A 20,924-nucleotide genomic window follows, 5' to 3' on the forward strand; every position below is an offset into this window, starting at 1 on the left:
TTTATACACACATCAAAGTACTACTTATATTATATGTACTTTGGAGTACAATACCATGCATTGAGGAAAGCTCTCAAATCATGACACGCTTAACAAGCAGCTAAACATCCTTTTCCTTTGATGCTTCTAAAGGATCATTATTTTCACACCACCTAATACTTTAGCACACGCAGTACATCACCATCCGAAATATATCGATTCGCCATTTTAAGCTCATCTTTCACGCCTTGAGAAGGTAGGCGTCAACACTCATGAGCATACCACGCGTGAACTCCATGTACTTATCGGGATCGGGAACATCCGCATTTTGCTTCTCGTAAGTCAGAACTGCCTTTGCCGCGCAATGTTCACCCTCCGGAGAGAACTGGAAGACCATCTTCAGGCTCTTGTAAAGATTCAGAGCCACTCCGTCCAAATAATTGAATGTGATGGACTTTGTCTCGTCGTCGAAAGCTTCCACAGTCTCCTTCCCGCTTTCGCAATCACCTGTGGTATGTACTGCAGTTCAGTTGAGCGTATGACTACTTAATAATCCTTAAATTCACGTATGACTCCAGTTCAGTCAGACTTCACTTTATGCTCAGGCATGAAAAATTTACCACAAGCTTAATACAGGCGCATCCTCTCGCCACCGGCTTAGACTTTCAGATCGGAAATCAGTAGAGACTATACATCGAAACAATGCATCCAACGTGAGTGATCATTAATCGAAGCTTTGTTCTGAGGTCCCCAGACCAAAGCTCATGGAACAACAATGAAGTGTCGAGATCTTCCACGAGCTAAAGGATTCGAGCTTGACATTGACCTTACATGTTAGCTTTAACTTCTCAACTCATGACGATGAATTAACGACGAATTTGATTGAAAAGAGAAGAAATCGGAGTAGCGATGGAACGATCAATCACAAGACAGAAAAATAGGGGGATAGATAAAACATGGGACGTGGGATTCAAATTGGCATGTACAAGTGACAAAAATACAGGACCCTACCAGCAACATAAGTCCAGAGCCTTACTGAGCCCACAGACTCCCAATCACCGGTGAGCAACTTTATATCCTTAACCATATGAGGGGCGATTTCTGGCAAGAGGTAGGATTTTCTCCGGAAGATCTCATAGACCTTCTCAGCTGGAGATTTCAACTCCATCTGAGCCTCGACAGTCACCGATTGAGCCATGTTCTCTGCTTCTGCTCTTGGAAAAAGAAAGGTTAAGAAGCTGTGTTGAGAAGTGTATGATGTAGCTAGACAGGACGAATGAGCGGTATAACACCGAAGGCAATTTATAGAAATGCTTAGGGCTTTGGATGTGTATGGACCTTCGCCACTTTAGTCGATTTCACTTTTCTAAGATCACGACATGTTATTCGAAAAGAAAAAAGGGCTCTTCCATGGTCCCCCGGGAGATTGTTTCTTGAGTCTTGATATGCCGTAAATGATGCACAATTATTCCAATAGAAAGTGTTGTGACATGGTAAGCGGGGAAATTATCAAAAAAGTCCCAAATCCATTACAATTGAGCAAATTCAGTCCTAAATATTTTTTTTCCAACTCAATCATAAATTTTTTGTATTTGTGTCAATTCAATCATTCCGACCAATTTTGGCCAGCTGAGGCCGGTGAGCATCCACGACAGTGCCAGCTGGCCAAAATTGGTTGGATTGACTGAATTGGTATAAATGAAAAAAGTCTAAAACTGAATTGACAAAAAAAAAGTTTTAGGACTGAAATGGCACAATTGCAATAGGTTTAGAACTTTTTTAGTAATTCTCCCCATGGTAAACACACGAAACAAATTTCATTTATATAAGTGATACATTCATTTGTTTTCCCTTATGATCACAAGGAATCCCACCTTAGATCGGTATACATGAGTGTAAAATATCGCGAATTATGAAATGCATTGTCGCTCAAAGTGAGTTGTGGCAATTTGTAGTAGCAACAAAATGTGCGTCGTTACGATCACCATCATAGCCCTCTTTCCAAGCATTATCTTCTATTTATTTCGAGGATATACCCAGGTTCACAAAAAAGGAAGCTTTTGGTAAGGATGAGAGGAATAATCTGAGGATCGAATTGCCCAACTGCAACAATACATGGAATCAAATTCGCGGCCGTGTGGTCATTAATGAATCGGATTCTATATGATCCTTCCCCGTGAAAAATAGCAACAAGAACCGAGGTGCTTTGGTCGTGGATCAAATAACTGAAGTGGTATATGTCGAGGGAAGCTATAGAATAAGATGATCTCTGCTGCTAATGAGTTGCTTTGGTCATGGACAAACGATGAATAAGATGATGTGTTTTGTCTGTCGCAAATTGGTGAGAGCATCCCACCATCCTTTTTTCGTTAAGTACTCATTCGATGACTAAACTGTTATAATATCAATAATGTGATCCCACATTCAGTTTATTATTCCCACATTTAGTTAATTTCATTCACGTTTATTGTCCACGTTAAGTTTCGTGATAACTGTCCATTATATTGTGACCGCCCAAAATAAACGACTTCTTAATGGAAGAAGTCGTATGAAGGGATGCGAATGGATACAAAAGGGTCTTCTAAACCAAACCCTCTCATAATAAAAAAAACACACCATCAATGTTGAAAGGGCAATTGGCTAGAGATATCCTTCACCGACCGTTCAATGCTCGATGATTCAGATTATCAATCGAACTTTATCAATGTCTAGACGTTAATAAAGAATTTTTCAAGTTTCCGCATTAGGTTCTGATTACGCATGAGTTTTGTTCGTCCATGCAAAATCGGGATATTCAGTCCTTTTAGAATTTCTAACATAAACAAGTCAGAGTATCGTAGTAACTCTAATTAATGATCATGTTCTAAACATAAAAATTTGCTTGAACTTAGATTAACTATCAAGACCTTATATATATTTTGTCTATACCTATAAAATGCATCCATAGATCACCATATGTTAAGCCCAAACAAAGATATATAGACCCTAGCTTCATCCTTTGATCTTATTTTTTCCCTTTCCTCATCATGCTGCAGAATCCATATGAGCATCCATGTCTTTGGTGACAGTGGTAAACACATCCATGTACTTATCGGCACCGGAACGCCGGAGTCGGCTTCTTGTCCTCAATCATCACTGTTGCAAGACAGCCGTTCTTTCTTCGGAGTGAGCTTGCAGGTCGCCCGATACACCTTCTACAGTATGAAGACATCGCCTTCCAGGCCGTGAAGGCTCACCTTCATGTTCGCATCGTCTAACTCCACATTCTCCTTCAACACGTCCGACTTCCCTTCTGATAATCTCACTAGAATTGATTAGTTCACGCTGAATTAACACTATGATTAGGCAAAGCATCGACGAAAGGACAAAGAATAATATTTAATTGCAATCGATGTATCTTGTCGGCAAAATAATATTTTCGGTTTTGCTTCAGACATGAGGAAATTATTAAAGAGTGTACTTGAGCACTTTGCCCCGTGTAGCCCACTCAAAATAATTAATGAACAGTATGTTCTATCAATAATTTTCGATGCGACAATTAGGATGACTAACTGCGACTTCCACCACTTAAAAAATTATCATGAGAAATGTGCTTAGGTGCGAAAAATAATTAAAACAAGTCCGTAGTAGTTGAGATTAGGATTGAGTCACAAGCTGAGCAGGTATTATCATTTCAAACTGTACTCTTTTCAGTTGAAAAAGATCTGCCCGGTTTCAACCGTGGTAAATTATATAAAATACATGTACAAAGATATTCAAAATTTTCAATGCTTGAGAACATTTTGAACAACTCCGGCAATCGCTTATAAACTACACCCTCATCGTCGACGGCGAAATTGCAACGCCATTCACGACACTAAGGTCTGGGCAATGGCTCCAATTAATCTTAGACCAATTACTGAAGAAAATTATGATTCATTGTACATAGATTCTTAATTCTTGGATACTTCCTTTTTGGCCAGTTAGGCTAAAGCTCAATATGTGAAAAATCACAGGAGGGACCATCTAAAGTTCCTGGAAAGTCACCTAAAATATGTCTACAAATCGCATGCATTGGATCAACTACACTGCCAAAATATAATCTTTATTCCTAGCTTATTTAATTTGTATGTCGACACCATTATTGCGATTGACCGTCGGCGTTGTCATGATATGATTACTATATATACCCTCTTGTCCAATTTAAGTGTTTTAAGTAAACGAGCTCGAAGTCACTCCACTTGTTAAGCTCTTAATTTGGTTGGGAATCTTGAACATGTACTAGCTTCTTCATAACCATATCAATTTGCAAAAACCACAAGTGTCTTATTACAAGCACAATTGCACAATGGACACAAGACACAATCTCATATTCCCAAATACCCAGCTCAGCTTCTCATCACCTGATCAACCAGCTTGATTTATTGGACCATCACGATACATGAAAGTAACAGAAATCTCAAGCATTACATAGCACAACTTCATATATGATCATAGTCAGGCCATGATCTTTTCCTTCATGCGCTTGTAACATGAGCATCGATGTCCTTGGTCATCTCGATGAACACGGCCATGTAGTTGTCGGGGTTTGGGTCGCTCGCCTTGTACTTCTCGTACTCGATGCTCAGCTTAGCCACGCTGCCTTCCTCCTTTGGGACAACCTTGCACATTGGCTTGTAGACCTTGTACACGTTGTAGACATGGCCCTCGATGCCGTGGAGGGTGACCGACATGTCATTGTCGTCGAACTCGACCTTCTCTTTGAACTCCTCAGATTTTCCATCTATACAATGGCACCAGCGAAACAAAAAAGGTTTAAGTTAGGCAATATGTATGAGAACCTCAGTTTAATTCAATAACAACATCGAATAAATTGATAGTTAGAGAGACCAAATTAAATCAATTACCAACGGTGTACTTCCAAATCTTGATAGCTCCATGCTGATCCCAGTCACCTTCATGAACATTGATTCCTTGAATGTTTTTGGAGGTGACGGTAGGCAATTTGTGGGTTTCGCTCCTCCAAAACTTGAAGAATTTGTCGGCTGGTGATTTCAGTTCGACTTCAGCTTCTACTTTTCCATGCAACTTCGCCATTTTCCCCCTTTATATCTGAGTGATGATTGTATTGAGACACCAAAATTCTCTAAATTTGTCACAGCACTGAATTGTGTTGAGAAAATAAAGGGTATGGCTTGTTTCTTATATAAGAGTTGGCGTTCATTTTTTTTCTCTACTTTAGGTCCCACATCATGATTCACGTGGTATTTTTATTAAAGTATATCTACCTTTCAAATTGCATTGCCGACAATAAGATGTATTTTAGACGAATAAAAGGGGAAATCTACCAAAAAAGTCATAAATCTATTGCAATTATGTCAATTCAGTCATAAACTTTTTTTTTGGCCAATTGAATCTTAAATTTTTTGTATTTGTGCCAATTAAGCCCATCCGGCTAATTTTGGCCGAAAATCGCTGACATGGATGTTGACTGTCCTACCCGATACGGCCGATGCTGACGTGGAAAATTTTTAATAATATTTTAATTTTTTTTAAAATTTTTAATTTTTCTTTCCTTTTTTTTTCTTCCCTTCTTCCTCTAGCTGGACGCCGGACCTTGGTAACTGGCCAGAGGCAAGGGTTGGCAAGGCTCAACCTCGCCAGTGGCCGGCGAGGGCGAGCCTCGCCCGTGGCTGGGCTAGGCTCAACTTTGCTAGCCGACTAACAACCGGCTAAAGGAAGAAGGAAAGAAAGAGAAAGAAAAGTAAATAAATAATTTGAAAAATTATTAAAATATTATTTAAAAATGTTCACATCGGCGATTGAATTGGCACAAATACAAAAGGTTTAGAACTCAATTGGCCAAAAAAAAGGTTTAGGATTGAATTGACACGATTACAATAGGTTTCGGACTGTTTCGGTAATTCTCCCAATAAAAAGATATGCCTGAACAATTATAGCCTGTCAAATAATAGAAGCAATATAAGACTTCTACTTTCTCGGCCATCAGCAATTAAATGGCCATCCATACATTTCTTACATTCTCATAATAATGGATAAATTAGCAGGCCTATAGGTGGACTCGAGGTATTATAAGATGCACCGATCATTGCTCTATATTGTTGTTGGGGTGGACGTGTGAGGTTGTTAAGCGAAAAAGATTGCATATCGAAGATGCGATGCAAGATAGAGCAATAAATTCGGTAGCATAATGCATTGGTTTAAACTTTTGAGTGGAGGTGGTCTAACTATAAATTGATGGGCTCAAGACTTAGGCTCTCTCTTTATAATCTCCATAGGTAAAGATATTGGACTTCTGTTGTGCATCTCAACAAGTGATATTGTAGTCTGATGGTTTATAAGATTGACGTCTAGTGAATATATTAGAAAGAGACTTTCCAATGTTACTCTTTGATTGAAATGGCAGATGGTGTCCCCTTACTTCTCGCCATGTTCGGTTGGGCAAAGGCAATTGACTTGGAGTCAAGAGGGCAGATGTTATTCGCGTATGGAGGGGATATGCTCAAGTGCACGTATGATGGTATCAGGTGAAAGAAGTTCTTTCTCAAAAATGTGGTGTAAGATGGAGCAATTAATTTGGTCTAATAACCCATTCTTTTGAGTTTTCGGAGCGGAGATAGATCTAATTAGATATGTTGATATACTGAAAGATGGAAGTAGAAAGCGTTATGTGCCAAAAAAAAATCATCACGGATATACTTCACTTGTATAGAAGATGAAGGCCCTTGATTTGCATAATATATACTTCTATAGGGTCCCACAATACGTGATTCATGTGATCCTTGGAAATCGGTTTCATGTTTTCAGTTCCCCAATCTTCACCTACTAACTAATTGGTGTATTGAATGAGCATGCGCATTGCAAAAAAAACAAGAGAAGGAATTCCTATTTAATTAATAACACATTATTTTTCACAAATCATACGTATAGTATTTAGCTAATTGTATAGATTAGCAAATTTCTGGACCCAGCACACTGTCCAAATATTTGACCGACGAAATAAGGATTTTTACCTTAGGGCCCATTTGGCAACGTGCCAAACAGTGAAAATTTCTGTTCTTTTGTTCCCAGAAATAGTTTGGGAACAGAAATGCGTTTGGTAAACTTTTTGTTCCCGGGCACATTTTTGCAAAAATTTGTGCCGAGAAACAGTTTTGGAAGAGAAACAAGAAGTAAAAAAAAGTTGCTTCTTGTTTCTCGGCACAATTTTGAGAATCGGTTTTTTTTTCTTCTTTTTCTTTTTTTTCTTTTCTTATTTTTGTGTTGTTCTTCCCTGGGCTGGGCCGGCCGCCGGCGACCGACCACAGCCCAGGGCGGGCGAGGGCGTCACGGCCCTCGCCTCCGCCGCGGGCGCCGAGGGCCGTGACGCCCTCGCCTGCCCTGGGGTGGCTGGGCCGCCGGCCTGCTCGCGGCGCATCGGCCATGGCCAAAGAAGAAAATGGTAGAAAGAAAAAAAAAATTTAACAATTCAAAATATTATTAAAATATTATTTGGGAACAGAAATTTTGTGTAATTACCAAACGCATTTCTGTTCTTTTCTACTCTAGGAATAGAAATTTTGAACAGTTTATCAAACGCCTTCAAATACTCAGAAATTATTTCCGGGCACAGAATCAAAAAAAATCATTTCTATTCAGAAATAGTTTCCGGGCACAGAATGGTATTCATGCGCACCCTTAAACTCACCTCTCAAAGAAATAATGCTAGAGTGGTAAGATAATCCCTATCTTATACTTGTGTTCTATAGTCAAAACGGAAGGATTTACATTCTTTTGTGCACGTATGCCAAACTGCGAATAGCCAATTACATTGAAAACTTAAAGGCGCGATCAACAACAGTCCGCATCGCACATATATATGCATGTGTAAAATTTTGTCATGGTCAAAGGAAAAATAGGACGTGGAAGATATGTGATCATTGTCGTATCATTCCAAAGTACTAATGCAATGTAAATGGACAAACAGAAATCTAGATGGACATTAAACTTGCAAGTACGAGAACAATCTTGCAATCACGTACCATCGTGGAAAAAGCATAAGACGCTTATTTATAATAGAGAAAATCGTAACCTAAAAACGATAAATCATCTCATATCTAACTCGAGATAGAGGCAAATTCAAAATTCCTATCTTTAAGAAATGGATTTCCTAAACTAATTGAACCATACTCATTCTAAAATCCTTTCTAAATCCTTATATATTCTTAAAAACTTCCACGTAAATCTCCATATATATTCTTAAACATTTTTGTATACGTTGCGTGAATTCTTATATCAAGCCCGCACGCTACAGAAATTTCTCTGTAATGGCTTCCGGATCAATCCCCCCACTAGAGAAAAATTCGTGCTGGGGTTGGATTCAAGTTCAGGACATAGGGGCTCATCATCTGGGTAGTAAGCATGAATGCTGCAAACTAGGCAAATTTCTGATATAAGTTTAGGACTTTTTTTGTTATTTTCCGACGTTAAAAGCTGCGGTGATATCCATCGAACCTGGCGGATCAACAACCTAGGCATTGCCATTAATCTTCCGCTTGATTTTGGACGCCCCGTCCTTCTTTGGCTGTAATTTTGCAGTACTGCCCTACGGGAAACTGCTCCTTCCGCAAGAATATCATGTCATCATCGCAAACTTCAAATGCTTTACGCCTCCAGTGTTGGTCCGCGGCTTGTTTATATTTAGGGTTTGCCTTAGCCCGGTCTCTGATTGACTTCCACTCGTGTGGAATGAAACTGTCTGGCCAAATTCTGCGCAGCAACACTTTTGTCAGTCAAGTTAGTAAGTGAAACCAAGTCAAGAACCTGTTCTGGAGCCGTTTTGCAAACAACGGAGAACCCCAATAGCCAAATGAGTTGCGCTATTACATGCGAACTCCGCCTAAGCCGAAACAAAGCACCATCGTTTAGGCTTATCCGTACAAATACTTCGAATCAGATTACCCGAAGTGTGATCCACGACCTCAGTTCTGCCCGTCAGTATGTAGATGCATTGTGCTACTAGAACGCGATGCAAATCGAACAAGTGCCGGAAAACTTGCCAAAAATGACTAAGGAACCTATTGTCACAATCTGAGGTGATCGACTTAGCAACCCGGCGCAACCTCACAATTTGTGAGAAAAGAGCTTCACCACATTTGTCGCATCCAACATGTTGCTGCAAGGGAGGAAATGAGCCATCTTGGAAATCCAGTCCACCGCTACAAGAACGGAGTACAAACCAGTTGAGCACTTGTAAAACCCGGTACACAGTCCGTAGAGAGGTCCTCCCAAATCTCCTCCGGGACAGGAGGAGACATCCCTGCACCAATTCCCCAACTTCCGGTTTCAGATGTCGCCAGTAAAATCTCTCTAGAACAAGGAATGCGAAGCTGATTTCCCTTCATTAGGAAGCCATCGTGCACACGATAATCATCACCAGGTTGCTTTTGTTGTAATCACTCCCAGATTTCTTAAAAATCTTCATCGTTTTTATACAATTCCCTCAAACATTCGAAACCCACAACCTCGCTGATAAAAAGGTGGCCCCCCCTACGAAGAGCATTTGCAACTCGGTTCACGCGCCAGACTTGTGCATTCACTTATACAGGAATATCTGCAGAACAAAGTAATACCGACACGCATGCTTGTCACTTCTAGTCCGCTCTTGATTGCTCAGATACTTCGCCTCTTGACCGAAATACAAAATAAACTCTCTCCCGATCAATAGTAATGCTCCCAACGCTTTAACGCTGGCCAGACAACATAGAACTCCTTGTCATACGTTCGATAAATCATGAAAAAGAAAATTATCTACTAAATCATGGAGATATTACCTTACATCTAATTAAATAATTATTCAGAAAGAAATAGCATCATATGTTTTATAGTTAGGGAAACAAAGTAAAATCCAAAATTTAGATGATCCTCTGGTCTGGATCATTCTCCTCCTCTGGGTAAACTCGACTCCAAGGAGTTGTTTAGATTGCACCAATTTATACGGGTTAGAGAACACTCGCCCTCGAATTCTCGAGTGTTGGTGAACGATTCTACTTTTCCATGTTAACTCGTCATGATGATCCACACACTTTCCCCCAAAGAAAGTTTCTATATTAAACTTTGTAGTTGATTCTTCGAAGTTCTGCGGTAATTGAAAATCTTTCTGCAAAGTAAACTCTAGCATTTTTTCATGCGAGCTCAAAGCTCCTTCGCCATAATTTGGGTCTCCACCCTCAACTTTATTGATGACAATACTATGTATTGCGCTCTTAACAGTAATCACCTCATCTGAAATAACAGATTTTAATATCAAAACCTTTGGAATCTTCATTCCATTATCTATAATCCAGTAGTCAAGCTATCACATTATGACTTCACATTCAAAATCGTCCTCGGGGAAGTGGAGGTATTCCAATTCATAATCAACTTTCATTCTATGGCTATAGTCTTCTTACTCACATGTCATATCCCAACCCTAATGTGTGGGGATGTCTTTACTCCATTGCTCAAGCTACCATATGGATTGACAATACTTCCATAGAATCATCCTTAAAAAATGAAGGTACTCCAATCTATAATCAACTTTCATCCGAAGGTCATACTCACATGTCATATCTCCACCCTAATGCCAGGAGATGTCTTTACTCCATTACCCCAAATGTTTCTCATGAGAAATGCGGTTAGGTGTGAAAAACAGTTAAAAGAAGTGCATTGTAGACTAGATTAGTGTACAAGTTGAGCAGGAATTTTCAATTTCATACCGTACTGTTTGTTTTTGAAAAAGATCTACCTGATCTTTTTTTTTTTTACAGATCTGTCTGATCTTAACTGTGGTAAATTATACCAAATCAATATAGACGCATGTACAAAAATTCAATTTTCAATGCTTGAGAACATTTTGAACAACTTTAGCAATCGCTTATAAGCTGCACCTTATCATCCACGGTGAAACTACGACGATAGTCACAATACTAAGGTGGGACCAATGGCTCAAATGAATTTAGACCAATTATTGAAGAAACTTATGATTCATACTACATAGATTCTTAATTCTAGGATGCTTCTTTTTTGGGCAGTTAGGCTAAAGCTCAATACGTGAAAAATCACTCGAGGAATCACCTAAAATTCCTAGAAAGTCACCTAAAATATGCCTAAAAATCGCCTGCATTGGATTCATTACAATACCGGAATATAATCCTTATTCAAGCTCATCTAATTTGTATCATTATATCGTCTATTGCAACTAAATTTCAGCATCTCTATATATCGTAGTGTTTAAGTAAACACACTCAAAGTCCAACCACATATTAAGCTCTTAATTTGATTGGAAATCGTGAATATTCATCGATGGAGGGATCAAATCGAAGCACGTATTAGCTAGATTTTGCAAAAACCACAATTGTCTTATTACAAGCACAATTACACATGAACACAATACACGATTCAGATATTCCCAAAGCCCAACTCAACTTCACATCACCTGATCAACCAGCTTGATTTATTGGGTCTAGATACATGAGAGTGCTAGAAATCTCAAGCATAATATAGCACAACTTCACATATGATCTTTTCCTTCATGCGCTTAAAACGTGAGCTTCGATGTCCTTGGTCATGTCGATGAAGAAGGCCATGTACTTGTCAGGGTTAGGGTCGCTCTCCTTGTACTTTTCGTACTCGATGCTCAGCTTAGCCACACTGCCTTGCTCCTTTGGGATGACTTTGCACGCTGGCTTGAAGACCTTCCACGCGTCAAAGACATCGCCCTCGACGCCATGCAGGGTGAACGACATGTTGTCATCATCGAACTCAACCTTCTCTTTGAACACTTCCGATTTCCCTTCTATATAATTGCACCGGTGAAAAAAGAAGGTTTAAGTTAGGCTGGGTCATCAATTTAATTTCAATGACAATTGATAATTAGAGAGACCAGATTGAATGAATTACCAACGGTGTAATTCCAAATCTTGATAGCTCCGTGCTGATCCCAGTCACCTTCATGAACTTTGACTCCTTGAATGTTTTTGGAGGTGGCGGTTGGCAATTTGTGGGTTTCGCTCCTCCAAATCTTGAAGAATTTGCCAGCTGGTGATTTCAGCTCGACTTCAGCCTCTAGTTTTCCACGCAAATTAGCCATGTTCTCACAAATATTGAGACCCCAAAATTCACCAAGTTTGTTGTGACACTGGCCTCTGTTGAGAAAAAGGTGGCCTGACTTGTTTCTTATATAGACTTTGGCGTTCATTTTCGTCTCTACTTGAGGTCCCACATCATGATTCACGTGGTCCTTAATATGTTTACTAATTATAACTACCTGTCAAATTGTTATTGCCTATTGCTTTATAAAATGTATTTTGGACCAATAAAAAGATGTGACCGAGCCATTACAGCTGTGGCCTGTTAAATAATAGAAGCAATTCAAGACTTCTATTTATTTCGGTCATTAACAATTAAATGCCTAATTCATACATTTCTTATTTTCTCATAATGAGCTCTAATATTTTATGAAAGTTGCGAGTGGAAATCATCTTCTAATCTGATTGATCTGCCAAGGTCAACTTAAGATTATACCCAATTCATAAAATAATGAAGTAGATAAATTACCTGGCCAATAGGTGAACTCAAGCTATAAGACGCCTTCATTATTGCTCTACATTATTATTGTGTTGCACATGTGAGGGTGTTAAGCGAAAAAGGTTCCATATTTGGCATATAGTTCATTGGTTTAAAATTTTAAGTAAAGCTGAGTCTAACTAGATAATAGATATATTGATGTGCGTAGATTTGGGGTCTCTCTATTTGGCCACAAAAAAAAAAAAAGATTTGGGGTCTCTCTTGATGATCTCTACAGGTGAAGATATCGGAGTTATGTTGCGCATCTCAACAGGTGTTTTCTTAGTCAATGTTTAATAGGATCGATGTCCAGTAAATATCTCAAAACAAGAATTTGCAATGTGACTCTTTGATCGAGGTGGTAGATGGTATCCCTTGCTTCTTGCCAATTTTGACTGGGCAAAGGTGATTGAGGTAGAGTCACAAAGGCAAATGTTATTCATGCAACCATTAGCCAAACTTGGCAAGGCCAAGGTAGAGACTCAAGCTGAGAATGTTGCTGTAGAAGGACATTAGAATTAAGAGGGAGCTAGCCTAATGCAAGAGGCTCACACGGGGAGGGAGATTTGTTTAAGTGCATGTGTGAAGGTATTAGGTGAAAAAGTTCCATATCAGTGATGCGGTGTAAGGTGGATCCATTAATTTGGTTCAATGAATCATTGGTTTAAGCTTTCGTAGGTGGAGGTGGGTCTAACTAGATAAATTGATAGGCTCAGAGTTGGGCTCTCCCAAGATGTGGTGTAAGGTGAAGCAATTAGTTTAGCCAAACAACTCATTGGTTCAAGTTTTCAAAGCAGAGACGAGTCTAACTAAATATATTGATGGGTTCAAAGTTGGGCTCTCTCTTCGCCATATCCCCAAGTGAAGGTAGTAAGCTTCTACTGTGCTCCTAACAATTGTTATACACCAGTCTTAACGCTCGATATAGTAAGATCGGTCTACAAAGTTTTGTATACTAAGTGACTTGATAGAGTGCAAGTAAACATTTAATCAAGTGGGTCATTGTTAAGAACCATTTAAAAGCCTGTCACGTCGCTTAGTATACAATTTTGTGATAAAGTCTCGGTATACTTATCCTTTCTCTATAGATATCACCATCCGCATATTTGGGTTGATTTCTTTGAAATATTCTACATACACTTAATATATTTTTTTGTATGGCATATACACTCGAGCTTTTGAAAAATAGGGATATTCAACGCGTATGGTTATCTTATTGTCGGGCAGCGATATTAACATTGATACCATGACAGATTGCTTGAATTTGTGTGTTCACAAAAGTAATTATAAGTGAACTCAACTTAGGAAAATTACATTCTGTCAAAACAACCCTAACCCACCCTGATCACATCTCTCCACACATTCTGCCCCTAACTCCAAATCCCCATCTCTCTCTCTCCCACCAATCGCCCCCCATCTTATCATTTTTAACCAGCTAATGATTGAGGCAACAGTTTATACAGGAGCCACCTCCCCCCGATGTAGCCTCGTCGTCAAGATCTAGCCAAGATATTGACGGTGATGGTGGAGAGATAGAGAGAGTGGGCAATTTGATTGTTTGTGTCTAAAAATAAATAATCGGTTGACATATCTCACGAATCATAACAATGGGACAAAAGATCTGCAACTACTCCTTTAGGCTTTGTTTGGCAATTGAGGGAAAATGGAGGTGATGTAAATTAAGGTGAAAAAGTTTCAAAAGTTTCAAATTTTAATAATGTAAAATTTAAAAAAATATTATTAGAAGATTGTTACTTTCTTGAAATGTTTTTTATCATTTTACAATACTTCGATATTTATTGGGAGTGCAGATAATTAGGAAAGTGACATTATTGTTGACTCCGAAAAATGATCAACTTTTGGCTATAAACGATAAGTGACAGACTTAGTCTATAATAGTAGAGTTTGGTGAACAAAGAAGTCAACCGATGAAAAGAATAGTTGACAACTTGAAGGAAGTTATCGATAGCAAATATCAATTATTGATGAAAACCTGCACGGGGGACGAAGTCATCAACATCAACATGTAAATGCTGAGTAGCAATATTTTCAGATATGTAACTTCTTTTAGATAACTATTACTAGATAATAGGTAACTGCTGGGTGGTTGTGGTTATGTTTAGTGCCGCTATTTTGGAAGTTTTGTAACTTCTTGTGGATAAGTGTTCTTATAACTTCTTGTAACCGGGAAGTTATTTGTTTTGAAGATAGGATTAGAAAGTTATCTTTTTAAATTTAATAGCCATTTGTAAATGTCGAGTGTAGTTTTTAAATAACCATATCGTACTCTTTGTAAACCCCTAATCAATCTTCGACACAAAAAAAAAAAAAAAAAAACCCAATCAATCATAGATTTCAACATTTTTTGCTAATTTATCTTTATCTTTACTCTTTCGCAATTTAAATGGTTGACTGCGATTGCCTCCAATTTTCATACATTTAAATATTTTGTCATTTACTTTCTTGTCCAAAATTAAAAAAGGACCCCCTCATATACTTTATCGATTCACCATTAATCCATCGGCGCTGTGTTCCGGCGTCGTTTTGGCCGGCTCTTAAGATATGGCCATCCAAGGCCGCCGTCACCGAAGGAGCCGTCGTTGCTAGCGGCCATGGCTCTAGATCTGGAGCTCACAGCCATGATTTCCAGATTTGGAGCCATGGCCGCCAGCACGACGGCTCCAAATCTAAAGGTTTGGCTGAGCCCATATTTGAAGGCTACTCTTGAAAACAGAGAAAAGGAAAAAGTGTGAATGAATCGTGAAGCTTTTCTTCGTCTTCGTTTTCTCCGAGCAACCGCTCGTCCATGGCCACGAGCAATGTTGGTTGACTTCCAGATCTGCAATAGCGACAAAGAAGGTTAGACGCTTGGTCGACTTCGTTTTCAGCGGCTCGTCCATGGCCGCAACCAACATTGGTCGACTTTCAAATCTGCAACTCTGTCACTATGACTCCAGATGTGATCCGCGGCAACGAAGTTAAGGTAAGGAATGTCAACCACATAGACGACAGAGAAGGTTGACGCTCGGCAGTGGTCGCCTTGGACGCAGCGCCGGCAACTTCGCTGATGGCCACGGTGGAGGGAGGCTGGGAGGTTAGGCTCAGGGCGGCTGGAGATGGAGGAGGAAAAGTGAGGTGGATTGAGATTTTTTATTTTATTTAACTAAATCCACGTGTCAATTTCTAATTGGTTTAGGGTGAAAAAATGCACGCCACATCAAGTTATTAACGTGGCGTGTGGAAACCACTTAATATTTTCTCATTTCCAGAGGGTCGCATAAGGCATGATTCATGTGATCCTTAGTAATCGTTTTCATGTTTTAGTCAACAAATCTTCATCTACTAGTCGATTTATTAAATAAGCATGCGCATTTCCAAAAACAAATCGTATTTAATTTATAGCTCATCGATTTTCACAAATCGTATGGCTTTAATCATATAATATCTAGCTAATTGTATAGATTAGCAAATTTTATCCAACTAGCACATTGTCCAAATCTTTGGCCAAGAAAAAACAAGGATTCTTACCTTAAACCCATCTCTCAAAGAGATAATCTTAGAGTGGTAAGATCATCCCTATCTTATACTTGTGCTCCGTAGTTAAAATGGAAGGATTTACATTGTTTTTGTACGTATGTGAAACTGCGACTAGCCAATTTCGTCGAAACTTCAAAGGCGTAGCACAATCAACAATCTAAGTACATATATGTACATCCATCTCACACATATATGCGAGTGTGAAATTGTTGTCATGGCCAAAGAAGAAAAATAAAATAAAATGTGGAAGCTGTATGATCATTGTCATATCATCTCAGAGTACCGATACAACGTAAATGGATAAACAGAAATATAGAAACTAAGTTAACAAATAAGAGAACAATCTTGCAAACGCACAACTTTGTGTGAAAACAAAGGAATTTTCTCTCTAAATGTATTATGATTAAGGATGAAAAACCTTTTTGTTCTCCAAACGAGAAACTTATTCGTGGAAGAGAAAAGTGTCACCTAAAAAAGGATAAAATATCTAATTCATATCACAAAATAGCAGCAAGTTCAAAATTTCTATCTTTAAAAAATGGATTTCCCAAACTAACTAGACAATACTAACTCTACAAAAAATTAAACCTTAATATCTTCTTAAACACTCACGTGTAAGTCTTCATCAAATCTTGGTATATATTCATATATACATTGCGTGTGTTGAAAAAACTTTATAATAAGTTTTGAAAATTAATTGACAAAACCTTCCATAGTGACTATTGAATCTAACGAAAGTATTTTCAAGTGATATTCATGAAGAAACAATGTTCAAACTCTAGTAATTGTCATTTGAATATTGTGTCATATTAATTCGTAGACATCATCATATATGTCAAGGATTTCATTAGAGCAAATATGAGGATATCACCAAAGCTTGCATGTGAATATTGTCAAGACGTTTGGCATCTTTAGACTCTCTGCGAAATCTATTCAGACTCAGGGAGTATTCAGACTCAAACAATATCATCTAATCAAGAAGTCTATTTAGACTCAGTATACAACTTGTATATTGCAATGACTAATGATCTGGCTCGGAGTTCTTTTATAGAAAATGATGATCTTCTATTTTAAAGATTGTTTTGCAACGAACTTACTCAAAGCAAAACATTTTTGATTGATTGACAACCGTCCAAGACAAGATATTCTTGCCAAACGAAGAACTCTACTTATGGAAACCCAACTTTGGTTGTATGGGCGACTGAATCAATGGGAAATTCTGATCTCATCACTCAACGGCTACTCGGTCTTCTTAAAGCATTTGTGTCCAATGGGTTGAATGGAGAATGATCTTTTGAAAAATATTCAATGGCTAGATTGGAAGTTGAGGAGTATTAAACGAAATTCTGGTGCTGAAGAGAACAAGTAGTCGTGAATTTGAAATTCCAAAGTCCAAGAAAGCTTCTACTCTTAGTGAGCTTCTAGTGAGCTTCAAAACAGCAATCTTTGAGAGGTGTAAAAAAACAAACAAAAAAAGTGACTATGAGATAGTGAGACCTATCAAGATTGAGTGTTATCACTTACTTCGATAACCTCTAATTGATTCACTAGTGAAATCAAGACAGTAGGTTGTCTGCATGGAGAATGGACGTAAGCATGCAATAAACCGAACCACTATGACTTCTTTGTGCAATTTTCTCTATCCATTAACTCCTTATTATTATCGTTGACAATATACTGCACACGACGGAATTTGATTATAGCATAATATCTCTTCAAACTCTGTCTTCACGTAATATTAATCTTGACTGTTTAAATTCCACTTTAATTTGTCAAGTTTGGTTATAATTACCTATTTACCCCCTCTCTAGGTGATATTGCTAGCCACATTAGCGTGAACTGTTATCTCTAGCTCGCCAATTAGATTTCAGCTTATCTAAACGCTCCAGAAGCAATACTTCTACAAAATCGTCCTCGAGGAAGTGGAGGTACTCCAATCCACAAGCAACTTTCATGGTTATCCCAATTCTAATGCGAGGTTATATCTTTACTCCATTAGTGAAGATATCATATTAATTGACAATATTTCTACAAAATTATCCTTCGAAAAATGGAGATACTCCAATTAATAGTCAATTTCATGCTGTAGTCATACTCACATGTCATATCTCAACCCTAATACGAGGAGATGTCTTCACTCCATCACTCAAGCTATCACAAGAATTGACAATACTTCTACAAATTCTGTCCTTTGGCAAAAGGGCGGTACTTCTATCCCATTGCGAGGATTTGAAGAAAAGGAGCTAGGTTGGCAACTGAACTCTCTTTCAATGAAACATGAAAAGGAAACGATATAACAGTCAAAATTATAATAATCATCCATAATAACCTTCTTTCCTTATTCAGTATGCGTCCTCGACTTTTGAAATAATACATTTTGTACCCTGAGATAAAGACATGCTTCAAATCATGGGGACTAAACAGCTTTGTAAAATAGACAAGGCAAAGTTTGGTTTTTTTCTGAGAAAAAAACAAGGTACAAAGCATATTGATTTTGATATTACTGAAACTATTGGATGAAAAATGTAACTAATGGGAAAATGAGGATCCCTTTCGTAATTCTAAGATACTATGTAGTAAGTATGAATGATAGATTGAACAATGAACAGAAAGAATTTTACGCTTGGCGCAAACAATAAGAAAGTTAAGGTGAGTGCAAGAAAGAAAATGGAACTAGGAAATGGTTGAAAATAAGCATGACTCAAATACCATACTAAATGATCCAACTTAGAAATCAAAAGGGTCATTCAAGACTTGAATAACCTTTTTCTCCAAAAAAAAAAAGCGATAAGCGTATTCATCATTCTCGCTCAAGACTTGAATTTCGATCACCATACTTGCGCATTCTTCTGAGATCACTCCAAAGAACATAGACCTGCGTGTCTCGAATAATTAACTACCCGAAATATGCAGTATAAGAGGACTTTTGCACATGGTAAGAATTAGTTGGATGTTCAAAAATTTCCGAACATGCCATTGAAATCTGAATAATAATGTAACCCTGAAACTTATATGGTAAAGATGGCGATGCAAATTTTATCTACCGTAAAATGAAGATTAAATAGCTAAGTGAAGTATCACCCTAACAAAAAAAGGATGAATGCATAAAAAATTTTCCTCCTCCGGCAAGATCCTAAATCTTCTCCGGTTGAGATGATCCAAAAAGAGTGGGTAGAGTTGATGTGGCCTTCCGACCGGCTCCAAGATTTGGCCTAGTCCCAGAAAAAAAAAATTCAAGAAACTTTACTTAGAAAAAAAAATCAAATCGATTTAAAATACTTAATTTTTTACGAGTGGAAATGACAGCACCCATTGCATATTGAGTAATAATTTTGTCTATTTTCTTGGTGATCCTGAACCAAATATAAACCAAGCATGGCAGAAATCTAGAGGACAGGGACATGTGTGCCTTCACTATTATTAACATCATGACATTTTGATTTCGCTTTGACGTGATAGGATCACGGAAAGCTATCTCTAAAAAGATATGTGCCACCACTTAATTAGCATATCAATATAGTCGCATGTCCATTGCTTAAAAGAATACATGAAAAGTACATAAACTTTCATGGCAAAGAAAATCCTAGTGGAGCAAAGCCCATAATTCAATAAAACAAAGCTAAATCCAGAAAACGAGGAGGATCAATAGAGCACCGGTAAGCACACACTTTTTTCATAAAAATGGATTTGTCAAGCAAAATAATCGACGGCTGATCACTGGATTTCATATATCATCAGTGATGAGCACATGCCAGAATTTCTTCTCCAATAACTACGGCGTTGCCAGTTGGCGGTGCACACCTAGATTTGGCTTTCTAGACACCATCCCCGTACAGAGACAACTAAAACATGTTGAATTTTAGCTTTTGGAAGAGCAAATTTTCGTAGTTCAGTGAGATGTCAAAGCCCCTGCGATCGTCATTGAAATTGGAAGCAGATGACCTATACATGGACAGAGTACAACAGTACAAATCTCTGAAAACATCATTAAACTCTTAGATTTAAAGCGAGAGATAATAGCTCTTAGATCTATAATTAAATCAGGAGAGTTCAAACTCTCAAATTTAGAATTAGATCAGGAGAAGAGAACTTCCAGATCTAGATTAGGTGAGAAGAAAAGATAAAAAATAAACAAAAAGACTCAAACAAAATCAACTTGAGGGGAAGGTGAGACTAGCTCAAACCATCCCTCATGGCTGAAGCTTGAAGAAGACGATAGAGCGAGAAGAGAGAGGGAGAGAGAAAAACTTTTTCTTTAAAAAAATATATATAGTTGCGTGTAAGGTTTTAAATTTTCGATGCTTGAGAACATTTTGAACAATTCTAGCAATCGTTCATAAGCTGCACCTCATCATCATCGGCGAAATTGCAACGATAGTCACAATACTAAGGTGCGGGCAAAAAGTTGTTGAACAAAATTACGATTCATGCTGCGTAGATTCTTTGTTCTAGGATACTTTCTTTCTGGCCAGTTAGGCTAAAGCTCAATATGTGAAAAATCATGCGAGGAACAATCGAAAGTTCCTAAAAGTCACCTGAAATATGTCTAAAAAACGCGTGCATCAGATCAACTACACTACCGAACTATAATTTTTATTCAAGCTTATTTAATTCGTACTTCGATGATGCTTATTGCGATTAATTTGGTCATTGTCACGATGTGATTACTCCATATATCCTTGTGCGCAATCGAAATGGCTAATTTATCGCGCCCGAAGTCCAATTCTTGGATATTCATCCATGGAGGGATCAAATCAAAGCATGTACTTCTTTACCAAAAAAAAAAAATCAAAGCATGTACTAGCTTCCCCATAACCATATCA

At 38.1% G+C, this 20,924-nt stretch overlaps 3 protein-coding genes across 3 annotated transcripts; all 3 read right to left on the minus strand.

Annotated features, from left to right (window-relative positions):
• Nucleotides 1–1,256, minus strand: LOC115665932 (kirola-like). The gene is made up of 2 exons (XM_056308818.1): nucleotides 991–1,256; nucleotides 1–486 (listed from the first exon to the last, which is right to left on the minus strand). Exons 1-2 carry the CDS (start codon nucleotides 1,175–1,177, stop codon nucleotides 221–223), a joined length of 453 nt encoding a protein of 150 aa, XP_056164793.1. The 5' UTR covers nucleotides 1,178–1,256; the 3' UTR covers nucleotides 1–220.
• A 3,067-nt stretch (nucleotides 1,257–4,323) lies between these two features.
• Nucleotides 4,324–5,114, minus strand: LOC115665933 (MLP-like protein 328). The gene is made up of 2 exons (XM_030587752.2): nucleotides 4,866–5,114; nucleotides 4,324–4,741 (listed from the first exon to the last, which is right to left on the minus strand). Exons 1-2 carry the CDS (start codon nucleotides 5,053–5,055, stop codon nucleotides 4,476–4,478), a joined length of 456 nt encoding a protein of 151 aa, XP_030443612.1. The 5' UTR covers nucleotides 5,056–5,114; the 3' UTR covers nucleotides 4,324–4,475.
• Nucleotides 5,115–11,521: 6,407 nt separating this feature from the next.
• Nucleotides 11,522–12,136, minus strand: LOC115671302 (MLP-like protein 328). The gene is made up of 2 exons (XM_030592840.2): nucleotides 11,899–12,136; nucleotides 11,522–11,794 (listed from the first exon to the last, which is right to left on the minus strand). The coding sequence occupies exons 1-2, from the start codon at nucleotides 12,086–12,088 to the stop codon at nucleotides 11,529–11,531; spliced, it is 456 nt and encodes a 151-aa protein (XP_030448700.1). The 5' UTR covers nucleotides 12,089–12,136; the 3' UTR covers nucleotides 11,522–11,528.
• Nucleotides 12,137–20,924: the final 8,788 nt, after the last annotated feature.

This window comes from Syzygium oleosum, unplaced genomic scaffold (genome assembly GCF_021117445.2).
Source record: "Syzygium oleosum isolate NSW1041296 unplaced genomic scaffold, Sole_v2.1 Sole_v2.02, whole genome shotgun sequence".
NCBI classification, from domain to species: Eukaryota; Viridiplantae; Streptophyta; class Magnoliopsida; order Myrtales; family Myrtaceae; genus Syzygium; species Syzygium oleosum.